This window comes from Trifolium pratense, linkage group LG7 (assembly GCF_020283565.1).
Source record: "Trifolium pratense cultivar HEN17-A07 linkage group LG7, ARS_RC_1.1, whole genome shotgun sequence".
Taxonomy (NCBI): domain Eukaryota; kingdom Viridiplantae; phylum Streptophyta; class Magnoliopsida; order Fabales; family Fabaceae; genus Trifolium; species Trifolium pratense.
The window spans coordinates 42739901-42763211 of record NC_060065.1 but is presented as its reverse complement, the minus strand read 5'-3'; the positions used below and the strand labels follow the sequence as shown (position 1 = coordinate 42763211).

Sequence of the window (23311 nt, the reverse complement as noted above, 5' to 3'; positions counted from 1 at the left end):
AGCAAATTTAATATATATATATATATATATTGGATGGATCAAATTACACCGGTGTAACATTTGAGTAATGTTACACCGCTCAATAACGCTTTAACGAATACAAATTTTACAAAATTGACCGTTAGATTGAAAACTTATATCGTATAGATCATCCATGTTAAGTTTTACAAAAATCTAAAATCGTTTGACATGTTATTGAGACCGGTCAAGATTAATGGTTTATGCGCTTTTATCGAATACCATTAATCTTGATCTATCTCAATAACATATCAAACGATTTTAAATTTTTATAAAACTTCACATAGATGATCTATACAATATAAACTTTCAATCCAACGGTGGATTTTGTAAAATTTGTATTCGTTGAAGCGTTATTGAGCAGTATAACATTACTCAAATGTTACACCGGTGTAATTTGATCCCTCCTCATATATATATATATAGGGGTTTGCTAACTTAGACCCGCCTAAAAACATGAAGGTCTAAGTTAGCAAGATACACATTCACTTTGGACAAAAGAACCTTGAAATTTAGTTATTTTAAACTAGAAAATCGAGGTTAGTCAGGTAAATTTTATTAAATGGTGATGCACTCATTTACTAATTTACACCCACTTAATTATAAATATATGCAATTTAAATAAAATACATAGGAAATCAAAAAATGACAACTTAAGAAAACATGTTACTCAACTTTGAAAAAGTGCACCTAGCTAACTTAGACCTTCATGTTAAAATATCAAATGAGTTTTACTAAACTACCCTTGGCTTGAAACTATATTAAAATAGTAAAAAAAGATGTTTTTGTTTTGATCTAAAGTGAAAATGTGCACCTTGCTAACTTAGACCTTCATGTTTTCAGGTGGGTCTAAGTTAGCAAACCTATATATATGTAGAGGAGGGATCTGTTGACTCCAGGAGTAAGTCTCCATTGACTTACTCCGCTTAATAATTCGATATCGGCATTATATTTCTTCAATACAACCGTTGAATTCAAATATCTTATTGAGGAGATCAACTCCACAATTTTTTATAAAAATTCAAAACCGTCTGATACTTTTTCTGATAACTTCAATTGAACGTACGAACAACTTTTAATAAAACCGTTGAATTTCAATAGTCTGAATACATAACTACATTTTTTTTTAATTTTTATAAAAATTTGTGGAGTTGATCTACTCAATAAGATCTTTGAATTCAACGGTTGGATCGAAGAAATATAATGCCGATATCGAGTTATTAAACGGAGTAAGTCGATAGAGACTTACTCCTGGAGTCAACGGATCCCTCCTCATATAGATATATATAAAAGACCCGTGCATTGAATGCACAATTTACAAGATGAAATTTCCATTTTGATATACTAGTGCCTAGGGGCATTGATTAGCATTAGACTTCAACTGTAATAATATATATACTCCCTCTGTGACACTATATAATCAAAAAACACCTTTCTAGGTTCATTACTTTATTAATGTATTTAGTCTATATTGTAGATCAAATACATTAATAAAACAATGAACCTAAAAATGAGTTTTTTGCTTATATAGTGTCACGGAGGGAGTATTAAGGAAAATTAGGTCTAAAATTTAGTGGTAATAAATGTAGAAACATTAGACTTCAACTGTACAAGATTAATAAAATGAATGTTTCGGTGGGAGATAGTATATGCCAGCATACAACATTGTAATTTTTTTTTTTTTTGACAAGATTAGAACTAAATCAAAATACTAAACAGGTGGGAAGAATCCTACAAAGATCACTGTCTAACAAAATTGGTTTTCTTGTAAATCCTACCATCACAATCAAGGACTATTCGAATACTCCTTACCCGGTCAAAAAGACTCATTTGGTTATTCTTCTGAACAGTTTATACAGGCCAAAAACATTCTTTTCTTGCCAGAGGTAAGGGATGAAAAAAGACCTATACAAAGCTGGTGAAAGCTCTCTATCCAGATAAGGTAATGCAGCAATAGCCTGAAATATGTATACGACAAATCCAAACGCAATTAAAAGATGATATTAGCATTTAATATGCGAAACTTTGTGAATTGGAAATGACTATTACCTCCCATGTTGATAAGTCACTTCCTCGGGTAAGGTAAGGCCTCTTTAGCTGCAACTCAACAAGGAAAGTGCAGGCATCGATATCATGAAGCTGCCAAATCAATGTTTGTCACTAGTCAGTTTCCTTCAAATACACTCTAGTAGACTAGTGGCAATATATGCAGTTAAAGAGGACTTACGTATTGTTCTTCTGATGCCTTGTTCTTGTTGTTAAAGTATGGCGGTGCTGCAGCAGTCCCACCTAGGGTAGAATTAAATTGGAAAGGAAGAAGACCTCCGAAACCATCATCGATCCATCGAACTTGTCCCACAAAATCTGGGACAAAAAATGATGATGGGTAGCGATGCCATTCACTTCCGACACAAAGTACAGAACCTGCAACAAAAAGGAACAAAATGATATCAATAAACGGTGAAAATTTAAGTTACATTAGAAGGTAATGGCAAAACATACAATTGCCTAATCAGAGAAACCACTAAGATACTGTTTGATGGAATGACCCATGAGCTGCTCAATCAATGTTTATTTCTCCTAATTTCTAGGCAATAAAGTTTAAACTAGTTATTGGGATCAGAATAATTAAAGTCTCTAAGTATCAGTTACATAGTAAATGTTTTGCCTTTTTATTTTTCCTTATGGCTGTATAAGTACCAAGCTTTGCTGCTCAATAAAATAATAAGCCTTTTTGCAGTCAGATTACATCTTAGTTCTTGCTTATACAATCACTATATTTCACTAAATAACCAACAAATTGGTAACAGAGCAATCTTCTTACGGGATCTGTGAAATGGATGCCGGAACAAATTTTTCGCAGGTTGCTCCACCTATTTTTGATGGAGAAAGCTATGACCTTTGGGCTGTGAGGATGGAATCCTACCTAGAGGCTTTAGATCTTTGGGAAGCTGTAGAAGAAGATTACGATGTTCCGCCACTAGGAGAAAATCCAAGCATGGCTCAGATTAGAAATCACAAACAGAGAAAAACCAAGAAGGCAAAAGCAAAAGCATGTCTATTTGCTGGTGTTTCAAAAACTGTATTTACTAGAATCATGACTCTCAAATCAGCGAAAGCTATTTGGGATTATCTGAAAGAAGAATATGCAGGAGACCAGAGGATACGAAGCATGCAGGTGATAAATTTAAGAAGAGAATTTGAGCAACAAAGAATGAAAGAATCTGAGACAATCAAAGAGTACTCGGATAAATTACTCAACATTGCCAACAAGGTTAGGTTGCTGGGTGCTGAGTTTCCTGATTCAAGAATTGTAGAAAAAATTCTTGTGACAATACCTGAAAGATATGAAGCATCTATAGCCACCTTGGAGAACACAAAAGATCTATGCGATATTACACTGGCAGAAGTATTACATGCACTGAAGGCACAAGAGCAAAGAAGGCTTATGAGGCAAGAGGAATCTATGGAGGGTGCATTTCAAGTCAAGTTGCAAATCAACAAAAAAGGAAAAGGTCGCAACAACTCTGAAGGTTTTTCAAACAGCAAAAACAATGATCAAAACAGTGACACTCAGTTGTATCCATCCTGCCCTCATTGCAAAAAAACTAATCATCCAGAAAAAAAGTGTTGGTGGAGACCAGATGTAAGGTGTCACAAGTGTGGTCGGTTAGGGCACGTGGAAAAAATATGCAAATCTCAACAACAACAACAAGAAGTCAAGGTTGCTGAGGATGAATCACAAGATGAGCAGTTGTTCACTGCATCATGTTTTGCTTCCAATTACTCCACGGAAAGTTGGCTAATTGATAGTGGTTGTACAAATCACATGACTTATGATCGTGAGCTATTCAGAGAGCTTGATGAAAATGTTCTCTCTAAAGTCAAGATTGGAAATGGAGCATACATTGAAGTAAAAGGCAAAGGAACTGTGGCCATTGAAGGTCACACAGGTTTGAAACTTATCTCTGATGTTTTGTTTGTTCCTGAAATAAATCAAAATTTGTTGAGCGTTCCACAGTTGCTGGAAAAAGGTTATAAGGTGTTTTTTGAAGATAAAAATTGCATGATTAAAGATTCAGAAGGTAGAGAGGTATTCAAAATTCAAATGAAAGGCAAAAGTTTTGCCTTAGATTTCATGAACAAGGAGCAGGCTGCAATGCACAAGGAGGTTAGCAGTACAATGCTTTGGCACAAGAGATTGGGCCACTTCCATCATGCTGCTCTAATTTTTATGAAGAAGAACAACTTGGTGAATGACTTGCCAAAATTAGAAGTTATGCCTCCTGAATGTATCGCTTGCCAATATGGGAAACAAAAAAGGCTTCCTTTTCAACAAAACAATACTTGGAGGGCCACACAAAAGCTGCAATTGGTACACACAGATGTGGGAGGACCTATGAAAACACCATCATTGAATGGCAGTAAGTATTACATTGCATTCATTGATGATTATTCAAGGATGTGTTGGATTTATTTTATGAAGTTTAAATCTGAAGTTGCTGGTATTTTCATGAAATTTAAAGCTTGGGTTGAAACTCAAAGTGGAAGCAAGATGCAGGTGATCAGGTCGGATAATGGAACTGAATATACCTCTGAAAAATTTAATAAATTTTGTGAAGATGCAGGCATTGAACATCAATTAACAGCACCGTACACTCCACAACAGAATGGTGTTGTAGAGAGGAAAAACCGAACAATTATGGAGATGGCAAGGTGTATGCTTCATGACAAAGGGCTGCCAAAGGAATTTTGGGCAGAGGCAGCAAATACTGCAGTTTTTCTTTTGAACAGACTGCCAACAAAAGCCGTCCAGAAAAAGACTCCATTTGAAGCTTGGCATGGCAGCAAACCAAAGCTAATTAATCTGAAGACATTTGGCTGCCTTTGTTTCTCTTATATACATCAAGTTAAGAGAGACAAGTTGGATAAGAAAGCAGAACCAGGAATTTTTGTGGGCTATAGCTTAATTGCTAAGGCCTATAGAATATATTTGCCACATCAAAACAAAATAATTGTCAGCAGAGATGTAAAATTCATGGAGTTAGATAGCTGGAGCTGGGAAAATGACAAGATTGAATTCCAAGAGGTGAATGAAGATGTCGATGATGAACCTGTTAGAGGAGAAAGATCACTTTCTGACATTTATCAGAGGTGTAATGTTGCGATCATGGAACCTGCTGGATATGAAGAAGCTGCAACAGATAAAAAATGGATGGATGCGATGAAGGAGGAGCTCAAGATGATTGAAAAAAATCAGACATGGAAATTGGTGGACAGACCTAACCATAAGAAAGCTATTGGAGTCAAATGGGTTTATAGGACCAAGCTTAATTCTGATGGTTCCCTAAACAAGTATAAGGCAAGACTTGTTGTTAAGGGATACGCCCAAATCTTTGGGGTAGATTTTTCTGAAACATTTGCTCCAGTAGCTAGATTGGATACCATAAGGTTGTTGCTAGCTCTAGCTGCACAAAATGGTTGGGTTATACATCAAATGGATGTCAAGTCAGCTTTTCTGAATGGATACTTAGAAGAAGAAATATTTGTTGAACAACCAGAGGGTTTTGTTGTTGAAGGACAGGAGGAGAAGGTATATAGATTAAATAAGGCTTTGTATGGGCTAAAACAAGCACCAAGATCATGGTATAGCAGAATAGATAGACACTTGATGAACTTAGGCTTTGCAAAAAGTCCAAGTGAATTTACCTTATATGTTAAAAAGGTTGATAATGAAATACTTGTTGTATCACTCTATGTTGATGATCTGTTCGTTACAGGAAGTCATGAGGAACTTATTTGCAAGTTCAAGGAGGAAATGAAAGGTGCTTTTGAGATGACGGACCTTGGAAAAATGACATTTTTCCTTGGAATGCAGGTGCAACAAAAGCAAAATAAAATATTTGTGTGCCAACAAAAATATGCAAAAGAAGTTCTCAGGAAGTTCAATATGGAAGAATGTAAACCAGCTACAACTCCAATGAATCAAAAAGAGAAGTTTTGCAAAGAAGATGAAGCTGAAAAGGTTGATGAGAGATTGTACAGAAGCATAATAGGCTGTTTGATGTATTTGACAGCAACTAGGCCTGATATCATGTATGCTGTAAGTTTATTATCAAGGTACATGCATTGTGCTAGTGAAATTCATTTTCAAGCAGCTAAAAGAATTCTTAGATATGTCAAGGGCACACTTGATTACGGAATAAGGTTCAGTCAAGTAAAAAGTTTCTGCCTTCTTGGTTATTCTGACAGTGATTGGGCTGGATGTGTTGATGATATGAGGAGCACATCAGGTTATTGTTTTACAATAGGTTCTGGAGTTTTTTCATGGTGTTCAAAAAAACAAGAAGTTATAGCTCAATCGACAGCAGAGGCAGAATATATAGCTGCTGCTGCTGCTGTGAATCAAGCTATTTGGATCAGAAAGCTCATGACAGACTTGCACATGAATCAAACAGAAAGCACAAAGATATTTGTGGATAACCAAGCTGCAATTTCAATTGCTAATGATCCAGTGTTCCATGGTAGAACCAAACACTTCAAGATCAAGTTTTTCTATCTAAGAGAAGTTCAAAAGGATGGAGAAGTTCAGCTTGTCTATTGTAAAACAGAACATCAGAATGCAGACATCTTAACAAAGGCACTTTCAAAAACCAGATTTGAGTTCATGAGGAAAAGGCTTGGAATATGCAGCTCTAGTGCCAAGGAGGAGTGTTTGATGGAATGACCCATGAGCTGCTCAATCAATGTTTATTTCTCCTAATTTCTAGGCAATAAAGTTTAAACTAGTTATTGGGATCAGAATAATTAAAGTCTCTAAGTATCAGTTACATAGTAAATGTTTTGCCTTTTTATTTTTCCTTATGGCTGTATAAGTACCAAGCTTTGCTGCTCAATAAAATAATAAGCCTTTTTGCAGTCAGATTACATCTTAGTTCTTGCTTATACAATCACTATATTTCACTAAATAACCAACAGATACTATACCACATTAATGTTAAAAAAAAAAAAAAAACTATACCACATTAGAAGGAAAACAAAAATAGTCCAGTCTGTGACATAATTCTGTAAAAGAAAACTTCCTTTAGTGCAAACAGAATGAATGGCTCGTTGTTGTAAATGGCAGATCACAAAAAAATAGAGGTTTGTTCAAATTTTACTATGCAATAACACTATAACGCCACTATATCCTCTATTTGACCACATTTTGTAATAAATAGCGTTTCACGGAATGATAGTGATTTGTTCAAATTCCAGATTCCTTTATCCAATATATCCACTACACTATAGTGCAGCAATAGCACTACACTATAGGGAAATAGCACCGCTATTTAACAAGATACTATATCGACTACACTGTAGCGCAATAGCACCGCTATAACAGAATGGATTCATTGAATGTAATAAAAAATTCATAATGTAGGTTCAAATAACAGCTACAATTCAAGCTACATCAATTTCCTTTTATGAACATAATTTTTCATTAATTGTTTACTGCATGGTTATCAAATTGAGATCCAAATCGTGAATCAGAAGACCTATTTTCGGAATCATGAATCAAATCTTAATATGAATTGTGAGATACACAATCACTAAAATTATGGTTTTTTAAGTCAAAACAAGTGTCATAGCTAAATTATAAGTTAAAAATCATATACGAACTTCAAAATAATTCAAGATTCAGATCATATACCAAATGAAAAAGAAAAGTGGCTGACTAGTGACTACACTTGAAGTGGAAATTTAAACAATGCAGCAGTCTAGTTTCTTAAAGTGCCATCATTTACTTTCTTTTTCAGTTAATTCTTCTACAGACAAATTGTAGGCTTTTTAGTGAACTGGTATGAAGCATTACCTAATTATCAATGTGGTAGTCAAGTTAATCACACTCAAAAAATAAACCTAAAACAGAACAAAGCCACCAAATGTTTGATCCTCACCATTTGCTACATCGTCGTGGTGCTCTAAAAGCTTGTAAGTCTCTATAGGAGCTGAGTAACCATGAATCAGAGAAAATGTACGAGCATGAGAGGAATATAATATAATGCTAAGAACCACCGGCCTCAGAAACTTGGCTACCTGCATTTAGCAAGAGTCAAATCCAGAAAGTACTTATTTCTTCCATATCAGATATATAAAAAGATCTATTTTAATCTTGAGTAAAGCGATAACTCACCTTCACTGTTATAGAAGTGTCAAATGAATCATACTTGTCACGGAAAAGATCAGGAAAGCTCTCGATGACAGCAGAAGCAGCAAGACAAATAAGTGGATATATTGGATAAAGGAACCTGGATATAGGAAGAAAAATGGACAAAAAAAATATCAGTTATCTTTATCGGTGTAACTGTAGATTTTATAATGACAAAATCAAATATGAATATCACTTTTCACTCGAGTGCACAACTTAAACACGTGTCATAAGTTGTTTCCATAAATTCTCTCAAATAGCCTCACAAGTGCTTATGTCAGTAGATAAAATCAAATTAGTCAAAAAAAAATTATAAATTAAAAAAATTGAGGAAGGGGAAATTGTTATAAATAATGGTTGACACTAATGGCCATTTTACAAATGTTCTAGGTGGGATTTGAACCATGCCCCTTGAGTTTACAAAGTCAAGGCTGACACCTCTTGGACAAATAAGTCAATTCAAACAGACACTAAGTGGGTACCCTGTTCGCAACTGTTTATCCTCTGAAGTGCACAGTTAAGTTAATAGTTACTCTACTACAAATCTACAATGCAGAAGATAACCAAATCATGGTCATCAAATTCAGGTTAGATTTATACAAATGGGAGAGCAACAACCACCTCTCTCAAAGGGTGAAAAACGAGGTGTGAATCCCCTTAATGAACAACTAATCCAAACAGATAAACACACAGGAAAGTGCTTAGATTTCTACAATTGATGTTTAACTAATAATAGGCCTAATAAAAGCAACAACAATAATAATATATCTCAATGATTGGAGGTGCTCTGTTATAGTAATTTTTCCACATTCCAAATTTCAAGCCACAGTTGCTCAATATACAAAAGAAAAATTGTAAACTTAAAATTGAGAGCCTTATTCACTAAAAGCCTATGATGTTAGTATAGCGTAGCGGTGATCCCCCTATACGCTACGCCAAAGGGCCGCGAACTACTATTTAGAGAAGCGGCCATAGTGCTCGCGAATAGCAGGTGAATAGCGGCGACATAGCAGTTTCATAGCGTTTTTGGGCCGCTATAGTCTCTTGGTGGGGGAAAATTGATGAAAAACCTAATTTTGGAATTTATGTTTACTTTTGTACATGGTTTTTTAGTCTTAACAATAGCGGTCATCCCGCTATCCGCTATACCGCTATAGGCTATAGCATTTTTGGGGGTTAGCGCCACTCGCCGCTATATGAGATTAACAACATAAAAGCAAGCCAGCCAATTAATAATGGTTCCAAGTTATTTAACATCAGAAGAAGCAATATTTTACAGATTGCATATAACAGGACACGGAATTGTATAAACCAAAAGGAGTGGAACCGAGATTGATATCCATTTTAATCGCATGACATACAATAAAATAATATACATTGTGTGCGCATTGTACAAATGTATTGAAAATGGTTGTCTCAAATAACATGATATGTTTAAAATTAAATTAGTAAAAGAAGACCATGTAAAAAAACGTCAAACCTTTCTTCTTTATGTGCCTGTAAAGACATAAAACCCAACCAAATGTATAAAGGAGATATCACAATCAGTAGGTCTGGCGCATATTTCCTCTTAGCAATAGGCAAAATTGCCAAGAACAGCATAGCAAGAACAAAACAAAAGTTGAAATTGTTAAATCCATTCTTCAGATAAAAAAGAGGTCCTTCAGTTCCATAAAGATGGCTTTCACCGCCTCCAGCTACGTTGTATATTAGAAGATTTAAGACAGATGAAGTCCATTTTCCATAATAGTAATAGTCAGTAACTACGGACAATGCCTGTAAAACATTACAATGGTTACAAAATTAACACCACCATAAGATGCAAGCACAGCTATATATTATATACAACATAAGATGGTATAAGCAATGTATTAAAACACCACACCAAACCAGCCGGTTCAATCGGTTGAACCGGGAACTGACGAGTTTGCCGGTTGGTCGATCCCGGTTACATTGCAGTTTGGTTGAACCAGATTGAACAAGTGCTGAACGGTTCAATTGTGGTTGTCATCCAGTTCAATTGTGGTTGAACTGAATGAATAAATTGAATCATGATCTAGAGATCTCACTGGTTCGATCTTCAGTCCAGTATTTTAAAATTGGGTATAAGCATAATTTACAGGCCACAGTAGGCCAATATGAGAGGGGAGAATCTGACTTACAAGAAGAATTACTGATGTGACAGCCCCAGCAATAAATGCCGGTTTGAATTTTATATATAGAGAATAAAGTGTCACTGGAAGGAAAGCCAAGATTGAGAATGGCCAGCCAAGTATCACACCAATAGCAGAAACAGCAACTGCTGCAGCATGTTTATCGAGAAGAAATAAGCCTGATGCAAGAGAGATTGCGTACATGGAAAACGAACTGGGCAAGAAACCTGGAGACAACAAACAATTGTCAAAGAAAAAACATTAACAAAATTGAGTTTCATGTCTTAAACTGGAACACTGAATCTTGAAATGCAGAATTCTAATCAAAGACAAGTATGCATAATGAAAAGAAAAAAGAGTGAAAGGCTCACTTACTTGTGCTAGCAAAGAAACAGCCGCTGGCTAAGCAAAGCATAGCAAGTGTATAAGAAGCAAGTCGTTTTCCATACTTTCTTGAAACAGCTACAACAAGAACGGTCTCTGTGACAACAGAGAGAAAACCGAGAAAAAATCTCACAGCATAGAACACTCTCACCTACAACAGTAAAAGTCAATGGTGACATGCTGAGCATACACAAGTGGAAAACTTCAATCTATATCAAATCATTAACCAAGCACAGGCGAAATCTTACTTTTTCATCACCAAATAACCACAAAGCTGGTCGAGCCACTATTTCATGAAATAAAAGGTACAGATACGACCGAAGAGCAAACTGTGAACTGCAACACACACCACAAATCCATTGTCAATACGATAGAAAAAAATAGATAAACTAAACCCAAGGCATTCCCAATCAAGAATTGACATTGAACCTCTAACCACATACATAAAAGACATATTATCAAACCAGCGCCACATCATGTTAGTGTCCAACACATGTTCTTTAAATGTTGTTGCTAATACTTTTTTTAGTTCATTTGTCCCCCAATATAGATAAAACCCTACAAGAGCATAATCAAAATGACCCTTTTCCCCTCAAATTTATTTTTCCTCTAACGATCTCATCTACAAGCCACACACATAAAAATTATCAAACCCGGTATCCCCTATCAAAGCTTGATATTAAACCACTAACCACATACTTAAGTAATCAGTACCACCAACGACATCATACCAACTTAGTGTCCAACACTTTTTTTATGTTGCTAATACTTCTTTTAGTTCATTTCTCACCAATTATAGACAAAAACCCTACAAGAGCATAATCAAAATGACATGCCTCCCCAAGCCACTAGGTTTGGTCTAGTGGTGAGGGATTTTGGTAGTATGCATGAGGTCCCAGGTTAATCATTGCCAACATTGTAAACCAAAAAAAAATAAAATGACATGAGTCCCCTTAAATTTCTTTTTCCTCTCACGATCTCATCTACAAGCTACAAACATATAAGTTATCAAACCCAAAGCATCCCCGATCAAAGGTTAGTATCGAACCTCTGACCACATATCTACCACAAACGTCACACCACATTAGTAACCAACACATTTTTTTTATGTTGCCACTACTTCTTTAAGTTCATTTCTCACCAATTATATACAAAATCTAACAACAAAAGCATAATCAAAATGTCATTCATCCCCTTAATTTTTTTTTTCCTCTCATAATCTCATCTAAAATCTACACACAAAAACTATCAAAATCAACACTTTTTCACTTCTCCCATCCCCCATTTTCCCAAAAAACCCAAAATCTTCACAAAATCAAAATTAAACAAAAATCATATAAATAAATAGAGAGTTCATTGTTCATCACCTATATTCCCAAGTTTGGAAACCAGTTTTATAGAGAAGAAAATGAAGAGGTTCCCAATAATTGAAAACCTCATCACAATCATGAATGATATTGGAAGTAGCACTCATGTATCTCAACAAACACAAAGCAACAAATGGTAATGCCCAGTTTAACCCTTCATCTTTGCCGTCCGATTTCGACGCTTTGTCGAGCTTTGAGTATGACGACGACGATGGCGCCGGTGGATCCGTCGTCTGAGAACGTCTCTGCCTTATAGCTGGTTGCATCATCGCCATCGATTGAAACTGAATGTGGAAATGGAAATTTCAAAATTCTCTATCAATGTTGTTTTTCAAAAGAGTTTTAAAACTACTAAAAAGTTATAACAGTGGAGACAATTTTCTTTCTCCTAAAGCAAATTCTTCACTTTTTCTTCTGCTGCTTTTGTCTGCTCACATTTGTTTTTTTTACATTTCTTTTGTTACTTTTTTTTTTTTTTTTTTTGGCTCCGGCAAAAATAGCTTATGAGTGATAAGTTATATCGATAGTTTATGGCCAATGATTTATGGTTTATTGCTGATAGCTTCTAATTAATAAATTGATTAAAGTGTTTGATAAAATTAACGGTTCAAATGACTGATGAATATAAAATGACATAAAAGAACATCTTTAATTTAATAAATTTTTTATCAAATTAATATTATTTAAGATACTTAGAATTTAATATTTAAAGTTTATTTTATTTTTTTACAATATTTTAAGTTTATTAATTCAATAAATACATCTTTCAAATATTATTATTAAACTAATTTTTATATGCTGATTTTTTTAAAAAAAAAATATTTATTTTCCTTTCAATTGATATGCTTTATGAAAAAATAACAACAAAATATATTCACAATATAGTATAATGGCTAATTATAGTAAGGTACGTTGTTTCAAAAAAAAATTATAGTAAGGTATGTACCTATGAATTGATAAAAAAATGCTTTAGTCTTCATATTTGAAAATAGATAATAACGTTAAAACATGTATTTACTTATTTTATTTTAAATTCTAATGATAATAAATTATAAAGGGTAAATATGAATTTTAGTTAAAATAATAAGGGTAAAAGAGGAAGAAAAAATGAAAAGCTAGAACCTATAAACTCAAAAGTTATAAGTCAGTAAAATAAGTTAAAAGTTCTTTTTGAAAAGACTGTTACAAAACAGGTCTTTTAACTTATAAGCCATAATACAAAAGCTAAAAGCTAGTTTTTTTGGCTTGCCAAACAGACCCTTAATAGGAAAATGATAATGTCATTATAAACTCACACATACAAGTAAAAAAACACATGTTCGAACTCCGGTCATATCAATTGGCTTAATAATTTTGGTACTTTTTATCGGTTGATCTACGACTTATGGACACACATTTCCTGAGTTAGAACTTAGAACCACGACCCATGCATATGTAATGATGTAATATCTCTACCAATGAGTTAAGTTCACGGGAACATTTCTTCCGTTTGTTTGGAGTATATATTTTTCGTTATTATTTTTCATAAATCACTCAAAAATTATTACTATTACTCACTTCATCTCAAAATAGATGATTTAAATAAGTAAAAAATTATTTTAAAATATTTCACCTACTCTACCACTATAGTATTTTGTAATCATTATTACTTTCTCGACTAATAAGTTACTACCTATAATTAAGTAAAAGTTTCATTTTCCTTTAATTACGAGTATTATACTTTTCTTAAACTCGATGATATTGTCGATACTTTTTAAGGACAATTAAGTAAAAGTTACATTCTTTCTTTTTAATTATTATACGTTTGTTTTTACAAAAACTATTATACATTTTTTTTTGTCAAGCTTAATACATTTTTTAAACTCTGTGAAATAGTCAAATATATCATCTAATATGGGACGGATGAAGTATATCCTAAAAACAGTCTTAGTTTTAAGGAGACAATAAGTTTAGTAGTATGAGGATTGTCAATAGAATCATGCTTATATGGCCACACGAGTTTAGACCACTCTTTTGGTCACACACAAAAAAGAAGAAATGAAAAAATAATAATTAAATTAATATATTTTTTTAAAATAACTATATGATTTGTGGTTTTTTTGAGTTTGTGACTAAAAATGTGTCTAAATCCTTGTGTCCACACAAGAAATACTTGCATGGATGCCTATCAACAAATATTTGGGTTTGTGGCTAGAGAAGTATTTCTCACAAGTGATAGTGTAGACACTTCTGTCAATTGAGCTAAAGAGTGTATTTGCACACGTGAGCTCAGTGACAGTATATGCTTATGATACTCTCTAGAAAGATGAAGTATCTCTTATAAAAGAACCGGTTGGAGTAATAAATTATGAGTATTTTGCCACTTTTCAATGCAGATATTAAAGTTTGTGTTTTTACTGCAATAAAGTACTGGGCTGTACAATTTTGCTTATTAGATTAATTGCAAATTCATACGAATTTTCAGGAAACGGTTTGAAATGGTACGGTAAACAGGTTCACGGTTCATGCTTTTGTATTTGATTTGATCATACATGTATTGTTAGGAGCATTATGGAGATCAATGTTTGATTAGTTGGTGCTTAGTATTAGTAATATGATGATATCAGTACTTTTTCATGGTTAATTGGAAACCATGACTTACTGGTGTGTCTAAATTAAATGTTGATGCCGGTTGCTTCAGTGACGGCTCTGTGGGCCGGGGAATGGTTTCTAGAAATCATAGACGGGCCGTTCGATTCGCTGCTACCAGACTTGAGAGACTGCACACAGCACAGCTCTCTTACACTAGCAGAACCACTGGCTATGCATTGGTGCCTCCAATGGATCCTACCAACTGACCAAGATGGCCATTTTTTCGTTGAAACTGACTCTGAAGTTACTGTTAAGTGCCTCCATGGCCATATTCGCATAGCGGCTATTAAGAACATTATCTTAGACTGTTCTGATATTTTATCTAAACGTTGTACTTGTGGCGTAGCTTTTATTAGGTGCAAAAATGCCGCTTCCATTACCTTATAATAGCATATCCCTCGGTTTCTTTCAAGAACTACTCGGTTCAATCACATATATCTGGCTACATATCATTTCCAAAGGTAACTAATTAGCACATTCCTCATAAATACAGCTCATATGATGGGGACAATTGATATGCTAAGGCGCAGGTTCAAACTCAAACTTCTCCACTTCTAGACACTTAGTGTGCGCGAGCTTTGCTTCTAGACTCTTTAGAACAAGCAAAAAGAAAGGAGGTCCTAAGTGGCCATTATTCTCATATTCTGATATCTCAACAGATTTCAATCATTTTCAAGTTCCTTCTAATAGTCTTGTTATTATATAATTGTTTCTATGTTTTTCTGTCTCATATCATTACATTAGAAAATAATGACAAAGAAAGGAAATAGTAGCACTCAACAAAATCCATGCATTGAAACATAACATCATTGCATTAACTCGTTTGTATGGTAACAAAGTAAGGAAAAACATCAACAAAACATGATGCGAGTTTCTTATGAAAAGGAAAAGGAAAAAGAAAAGAAAAAAAAAAGCACTCACTTGAAGTGCTTGCAACTAGATTCATCTAGTATTTTATGATATCTTAGCACACTTAACATAAAGAAACAAATACAAGTGAAAAAATTCACCAAAAATTAACCAGTGTTCTGCATGCCAGCAGCAATACCCTTCATGGTGAGAATGAGTGTGTCTTCCAAACCAGGAGCATATTCACTTGTTGGATTCAATGTTACAAGTTCATCGGCCGATTTACTTGTTTCAGCAGACTCTTTCGATACGCGGGGGCGTACCTCCACCTTATAGTTTGGATCCCGGATCCGTTTCAATGTGTAAGCTTGGAAAACGTTAAGGGTTGTAATGTATGAATCACGGAGTCTGAGTCTTTGTTTCAAGTAGGGATCTCCTTCAAGAACTTCCTTGTGTGTAGCCACCTATCGATACAGCAGAACACAAAAATCAGCTTGTGAAATGACTCGCTAGTCTAGTTCTTAGATGATGAAATTGAAAGCTCAATATCTAACAAAGACTTCGGCTCTATTTGGACAAACAACTTAATTGTGTGTATAGCAATAGCAGTTATCATATAAGTGCTTATGTATACGCTATTTTTATAACAAAAGATAAAGTAAAGCTGTTTTCATAAGTTATTCCGGAGAGCTTATGGAAATAAGCTGAAAATAGCTTATGGACAGTTGACAAGTTCAAATAAGTCAATCCAAATAAGCCCTTAAATGCTAAAAATTGGTGCAAAACTAAAATGTTAAAATTCGCAAAGTAAAAGGAGCATTACCTGAAGTAGGAGTTTCTTAGTTTCTTCGTACTTGCTTCTCAACTGTTCACCAAATGGCCATAGATCCTGTGAAACTAGGAGCCTATCATTCAGTGCTGCAATACCAGGGTCACCCTTAGCAAACACCATTTCAACTAAATCAATAGTGACCCTAAAGAAAGGCCATTGATTGTACATCTCTTGCAGCATATGAAGATTCTTAACATCCTTCGCAACAACTTGTTTAAAAGCTGCTCCGAAACCTAGCCATACTGGAAGATGAAATCTTGTCTGTGTCCATGCAAAAATCCATGGTATCGCACGCAGTGTTTCGATGCCTCCGCTAGGCCTTCTCTTTGCCGGTCGACTTCCAATGTTCATCCTTCCGTACTCCATCTCTGGTGTAGCCTACATGACACAAAGGAAATTGAAAATAATTGTTATAATCTGAAAGGTTAAATATCTTTGTAGTTCCTGCAAAATTACAAACTTTCGAGTTTAGTCCCTCTGTAGTTTTTATAAAATGCGAGGATAAAAAATTTATAGGGACCAAACTCAAGAATTGAATATTTTATAGGCACTGAAGACACCATAATCTGAATGTCATTTTGCTTAACACTAAAGTGAAAGTTAATGATTTTGTGATGTCTTACCAGACGGAAATACTCAACAAAACGTGGTTCCTTGAACACAATTGAACGGTACTCCTCAGTAGCAATGACAGCCATCTGGTCCATCAATGCACGCCATTCTGGTTTTGGAGAACTTGGGGGACGCATTCCGTGTTCTAGAGTGGCAGCAGTGAAACGTTGCAGTGTTCTAAAGCACAAGTGTTCCTCTCCGAACGACTGTTCAATAACTTCACCTTGAACCGTCACACGAAGCGATCCATGAATTGTGTCTGGTGGTTGAGACAAGATAGCAAGATGAGTAGGTCCACCTCCTCTTCCAACAGTTCCACCACGACCGTGGAACATTGTTAGCTTAACACCGAATTTCTGAGCAACGCTTATGAGGTCCTCCTGAGCCTTATATAGCTGCCATGCTGCAGAAAACCTTCCAGCATCTTTACCTGAATCAGAATATCCAATCATAACTTCTTGCTTCCCATTGATCCGGTTTATGTACCAATCTATCGAGAACAACCGAGCCAAGGCAGCAGGAGCAGACTCAAGATCAGCAAGTTTCTCAAACAATGGAACAACTCTTAACGGATTCTTGATTTTGCATTCACGTTGAAGAAGTTCAACCGCTAGCACATCAGATGGGGCAGTTGCCATCGAAATGATATAGGCTCCAAAGTTGTCTGATGGAAGTTCTGCTATGACATGAAATGTCTCTAAAACTTCTCTAATTTCATCAGTTTGAGGTAGGTCAGGTCCAAAAAGTGGCCTTTTGCCAACCAACTCAGACAAAAGCCATTCCTGTCTTTTTTCTTCAGACCATTCTTGGTAGGATCCAATTTCCAAATGTTTGGTAATGGCGTCCATCACGTCCGTGTGGCGATCTGACTCTTGCCTAATATCAAGTCTTACCAGCGACAGTCCAAAAGTGGAAACTTGCCTCAAGAAATCAAGAAGGCTTCCATCAGCAATCGCACGATCACCACAAGCACAGAGTGATCTGTAGCATAGTTCAAGAGGTTCCAAGAACTACACAAATTAACTCTAGTTAGTATCTTTCAAACAAAGAAAAATTCTTCAATAAAAAAAATAGCATTGTTATTATGTAACTAAATGTTGTTATCACATAAAAAGTATATAGTAAAATAATGAAATATATACCTCATCAACATCGGTGAATGTGGCTTCTTCAGGAATTTCAGAATAGCCATGAGCTAGAAGATAACGAGACCTCTCACGAGTACGATAGAGCTTGTCCCTTACATCACCGAGTATAACACGGTACGGTTCATTCAAAGGAATTTTTTTCCAAAACTCTGCATCATAGAAGGAAATCAAGATTATCACAAAAACTGAACTAACCAACTTATATTCACAAATACGCATAACTAACATTTAACAAATATTCACCTATGTAGTGTTTTGCAACTTCATCTTTCTTGGAATTCCTGTGAAGTTCTTCCGCACGATCACGTAGCTCATCATTGCAACGCCACATAGACAGCTAAAGAAACAAGAAAAGAAATAAGTAAAATGGAGCCGGAATAGTAAACAAATCAAAATGATAATTTCAAAAAGGCTGAAAAAGGATTACTTCAAACATAAGATCTTCAATCTGAGAATAATACAAATTTGCAGCCATCATTCTAGCTAGTAAGCAAACATCTCTCGTCACTTCCGGAGTCACTCTCGGATTACCTGCATCATATTATCTCATTTTATAAATCACATTGAATTCACATGCGTACATACATGCATACATACATTTGTAACAGATAAAAATCGTACCATCACGATCACCCCCCATCCAAGAAGAAAACTGAATAAGAGGAGCATTATAGGGAACACGTTCGTTAATCCCTATGTTCTTCAACGCAGTATCAACACGGCGAAGAAATTTAGGGACACCCTTCCAAATTGTTTCATGGAAGTAACTCATCCCTGCTCTCATCTCATCTTGTGGTGTTGGAGGAGTCCTCTTGATTTCATCGGTACGGAATGCAGCTTGGATCTACAAAATAAACAAAAGTAACAAAATAAAATCATTTCAATTTGGTGAAAATATCATAATAATGTCAAATCATTTTAATTTGACGAAAAAACAAACAAAATCGAAAGGCTTTGATACTAACCTCCCTCTGGAGAGCTTCATCGAGCTCTTGCTTATCATCAGGAGTGATGTCTTTAGCATACAATTGTGATAAACAGTTCCTTACCCTGCAAAAAGAACAAAAAAAGTTCAATTTTCTTATCTATTTCTATTCAACAAATTCTCTTGAATGTGAAGTATTCATGGTGAAACAAACCTTGCATGCTTTTGAAGCAAAGATCGACGAACTGACTGAGTAGGATGAGCAGTAAGAACCAGATCAACGGTCTGGTTCTTCAATGCATCAAAAACTTCCTGAGGAGATTTCTTCATGTTAAACACAAGTCTCTTGAGAGTTTCTTCGATGTCTGATTCGGTAGTTGCATTGCTCTCATCCCTAAAATCACCTTTCTTCAACTTGTTCCTTCGGCGATGAGCAATCTGAACCTCTTCAGCTAAGTTGGCCAAGTTAAGCATGTGTGAAAAGGACTTGGCAACAACAATTGAATCTCCTGCATCTAAACTTGTTATCAAATTTCCAAGTTCTTCAAGTTTCTTAGGATCATGCTTTCTTTCGTACTCCGCAGAAAGTTCATACACTTCTTGAACCTGCATAAGAACATTTTAACCGTTTAATCATTACTGTGAAAACAGGTTTCTGTCTCATTATAGACAAAGATAGAGATTTGTTCAAATTCTACTACACTACGCTACAAGGCTATAGTGCCGATATAGCTACAATATGACGACCCTACTAAATCGCCTATCGCGGAACAATAGTGGTTGGTCTAAAGCATAGACGCATTACACGCTACAGCGCAATAATGCTGCTATAACTACAATCCGACAACACTTTGTACTAAATCGCCTATTTGTGTAAATAGATCAAACCAAAAATATAAAGTAATCTGAATCGAAAATTAGACAACATGTTCCGTTTATTTCACTTATTACATATCTATTTCCGGATAGATAATACTGAGAAATAAATCCAAACTAACTAAGACCTAATAGTTCAAGTTTGATATCTTTCGAGGTAACTTAATCAAACATATATATCAAATATTCAAAATTTCATAAAATAAAATACTAAAAATTAGATCAATGAAAATTTTCTCTCAAAATGATTTTTTTTTTCCTGTTAGTAGTCAAACAACATATCAAAAAGTCATGTTTCCTTAAAACATTACAAATCAATAGCCTTGACCCAATATCCAAAATCAGTAAAAAAAAAAAATAAAAAAAAAAAATTTCCAATCTTTTTTCCACCAAACAAATCATAATTAAGACTTTTAGAACCAAACAGTGAATAAACATAACCAAAATCAATTGAAAATGAAATCACATACAAATTAATCATAAGTACTTAAAAAAGAAGAAAAACTCACAGAATCTTTCAGATCCTCTCCATGTAAATCCTGAAGAATATCAAGAAACCGATCCAACAACAAAGCATCATACTCAATAAGTTTATCATCTTCACTAACTTTTGCTGGTACTAATTGTCTAAGCTGTGCATCAATTGATGCCATTTTTTCCATTTTGTTTGCCATTGGAGCAATTCACTCCTTCTAACCTATAAACAAAATCAATTAAACCACTAACCCCTTATGAAAAAACAAAAACATTAAAGAATTCAAAAAACCATGAACACAAAAACAATGGACGAATCAAAACAACATCATCATAATAAATTTTTAATCAAATTCTAAAAAAAATAATGAAAGAGATTGACTGAGATATAGAATATACGATGAGTGGATGACACGTGTATTGAAATTGATTGATAGAACAAAAAATTAGTAGTGTTTTGTTACATAACAAAAACATAGGATTATTATGAAACAAAATTGAAAAATTATAGGATTTGTTTTGTTTTGTTTTGTTTACCCCGTGAAATGTGGCAGTAAGAGATATACGAGGAAGAAGAAAAAGAAGACAAAGGATGGAAAGTTGGGATCAGAGTGAGAGACAGTGTTATGATCTAATGTAGTGAAGTGCGGTGTCTTTATATAGAAAACTAGAGACATTTGTTACGTACATTAACATATATATATTTTTTTTTTTTATATAAGTTTTATTCTATTTTTGTAGCATATAGTGGAATATGCTTTTTATTTTCAATATTCCTTTAATAGTTAGACTTTAGAGGATGGTTCATTGGTTCACTTTATTTTTGTTACAAGGAAGGTTCACTTTATTTTTATTTTCTCGATTATATCAAAGTACTTAATGTGATACTTAAGTTTGAAGGTTCTCTTGGTTCAAAAAAAAAAAAAAGTCTGAAGGTTCTCTCATCTATTAACGGTCTAGTTTGTGTTTTAAGGATACGATTTCTCAATTATATGATTTTTCAATTATTCTTATCTTTTTCAATAATTTTTTATATATATTAGAAAAACTAAAGTTTTTTTTTTTAAACAAAGTTATTTTTTAAAGAAAGTTTGTTCTTTTTTTTTTACGATAGGAAAGTTTGTTTTTCCTTGTTATATTCAGATTTAAACAGAATTTCTGTAAATGGTTCATTATTTTTTTGCATAACAATAAATTTATTTGAAAGAGTGCAAAAAAAAAGGAATTTATTGATGAATTAAGATGAGGGTATAATAGGAAGATAAGATGCAAAAATCCACTTTCTTAATTTGTTGTTATCATTCTAAACTGGACACTTATAAAAAAAACGGAGGGAGTATTATATATTGTACTCCTACTTTTTTAGTTTACAATGAGCTGGTAATCGAGCTCAAGACCTCTAACATACTGCCCAAATTTGTCACTACTAAACCAAATCTGATAGCTTTATTGTACTATACTTTGTTTATTAGGAATGTCACATTTTATATTTTACTATTTTTAACAAATTAAAGAAAGATTATAAATGGAAAAAGTTAATAATAGTTATAACAAACTTATTTATTTATTTATTTAGGCACATCATCAGAAAGGAAAATTCATCTAGTATTATCAAATATTGATTTATTCTGTATTCGTGAATGTAAAGTGAAATACATTAACTTGATGAAAACGATGTACATATATTAATTAGATAAAATTATGTTAACGGTCCTTTAAATCTGAGCATGATTTTAGATTGATTTTTTATTTATATTTTTGGAAAATAGTCATTTTAATTTCTCAATGTGCAACTCGCTGCATTTTGGTCCCCCACTGAGAAAAAACTATTGAATAGTTCCTGAATCTGCATTCCGTTAATCAGTTTGGTCTCTGCTGTTAAATTTGGCCGTTAATTGAACCAAAAAGCTGACATGACATTTTTTTGGACACACGTTAGCTTGCTGAGTTGGCACGAGGACAGGGTGTAAGAACCCAAATTTTTTTAAAAATTAAATGACTAAAAAGAAAGACTTTATTTCCTCAAAAAGTATGACTAAATTTTTATTTCTATAAAGTAGAATAACTATCAGAGTTTACAAGTAATAAAATATTATAGACTCTAAGGGCTCGTTTGACCCAGCTTTTTTTAGAGCTTATGCAAACAGTTTATGCAATTTTTATATATTATTATAAGTTTGTCAAGGTTGTTTATGATAAAATAGCTTATAAAATTACAATTTTTACTAGTGTGAACTTATAAAATAATATAAAACTTAATTTATATTGCATAAACTATTTGCATAAGCTATAAAATAGCTGGGCCAAACGAGCCCTAAGACTTCTTCCCAAGTGACACAATCAGAGCAGCCTTCTCGAACTTGAAAACTCGACAACATGTAGATACTGCGATTTCACAATCGCAGGGACAAGCCAAACAACACAAACAACAAAGGGGTGAGAATATATTCACACAAAAGAGTGATATATTAACACAACAAGAATAGGGAATAAGAAAATACGTCAATTAGCAAATAACTCATTAAAAACACAACAAGACTCAACATTCAAATTCATGACTTCCCAACGCCATTAAAAATGTTATTAAAAATAACTTAATTCCCAACGTCATTAAAAATGTTTCTCAACATAATTCCCAACATCGTTTCTTAACGTAATTTCTCAATGAAATTTCCCAACATAATGTCTCGATTTATGAGATATTTAAATCAAGGCTTAAATGCACTTTTGGTCCCCCTATTTTTAAAAAAATGAAGTTTTGGTCCCCCTATTTTAAAAACCAACTTTTTAGTCCCCCTATTTTCATTTTTTTTGAGTTTTGATCCTCCATCCTATTTTGGGGTTAATTTTG

At 34.1% G+C, this 23311-nt stretch overlaps 2 protein-coding genes across 5 annotated transcripts; both read right to left on the bottom strand.

Moving 5' to 3' along the window:
* Window positions 1-1612: 1612 nt before the first annotated feature.
* On the bottom strand, window positions 1613-12605 carry LOC123895065 (dol-P-Man:Man(6)GlcNAc(2)-PP-Dol alpha-1,2-mannosyltransferase). The gene is made up of 10 exons (XM_045945258.1): window positions 12114-12605; window positions 10995-11082; window positions 10738-10897; window positions 10372-10589; window positions 9690-9985; window positions 8195-8309; window positions 7959-8097; window positions 2246-2442; window positions 2068-2157; window positions 1613-1976 (listed from the first exon to the last, which is right to left on the bottom strand). The coding sequence occupies exons 1-10, from the start codon at window positions 12386-12388 to the stop codon at window positions 1845-1847; spliced, it is 1710 nt and encodes a 569-aa protein (XP_045801214.1). The 5' UTR covers window positions 12389-12605; the 3' UTR covers window positions 1613-1844.
* Window positions 12606-15532: 2927 nt separating this feature from the next.
* LOC123895064 (phosphoenolpyruvate carboxylase) lies at window positions 15533-21285 on the bottom strand. 4 transcript variants are annotated; one of them, XM_045945253.1, is made up of 11 exons: window positions 20998-21285; window positions 20496-20683; window positions 19325-19716; window positions 19151-19235; window positions 18807-19029; window positions 18613-18716; window positions 18429-18522; window positions 18180-18334; window positions 17049-18047; window positions 16417-16803; window positions 15533-16057 (listed from the first exon to the last, which is right to left on the bottom strand). In XM_045945253.1, exons 2-11 carry the CDS (start codon window positions 20658-20660, stop codon window positions 15761-15763), a joined length of 2901 nt encoding a protein of 966 aa, XP_045801209.1. In that variant the 5' UTR covers window positions 20661-20683; window positions 20998-21285; the 3' UTR covers window positions 15533-15760. The 4 variants fall into 4 exon arrangements, with proteins under 4 accessions (XP_045801209.1, XP_045801210.1, XP_045801212.1 ...); XM_045945254.1 differs by having other exon boundaries at window positions 20496-20678; window positions 20998-21143; XM_045945256.1 differs by having other exon boundaries at window positions 20860-21088.
* Window positions 21286-23311: the final 2026 nt, after the last annotated feature.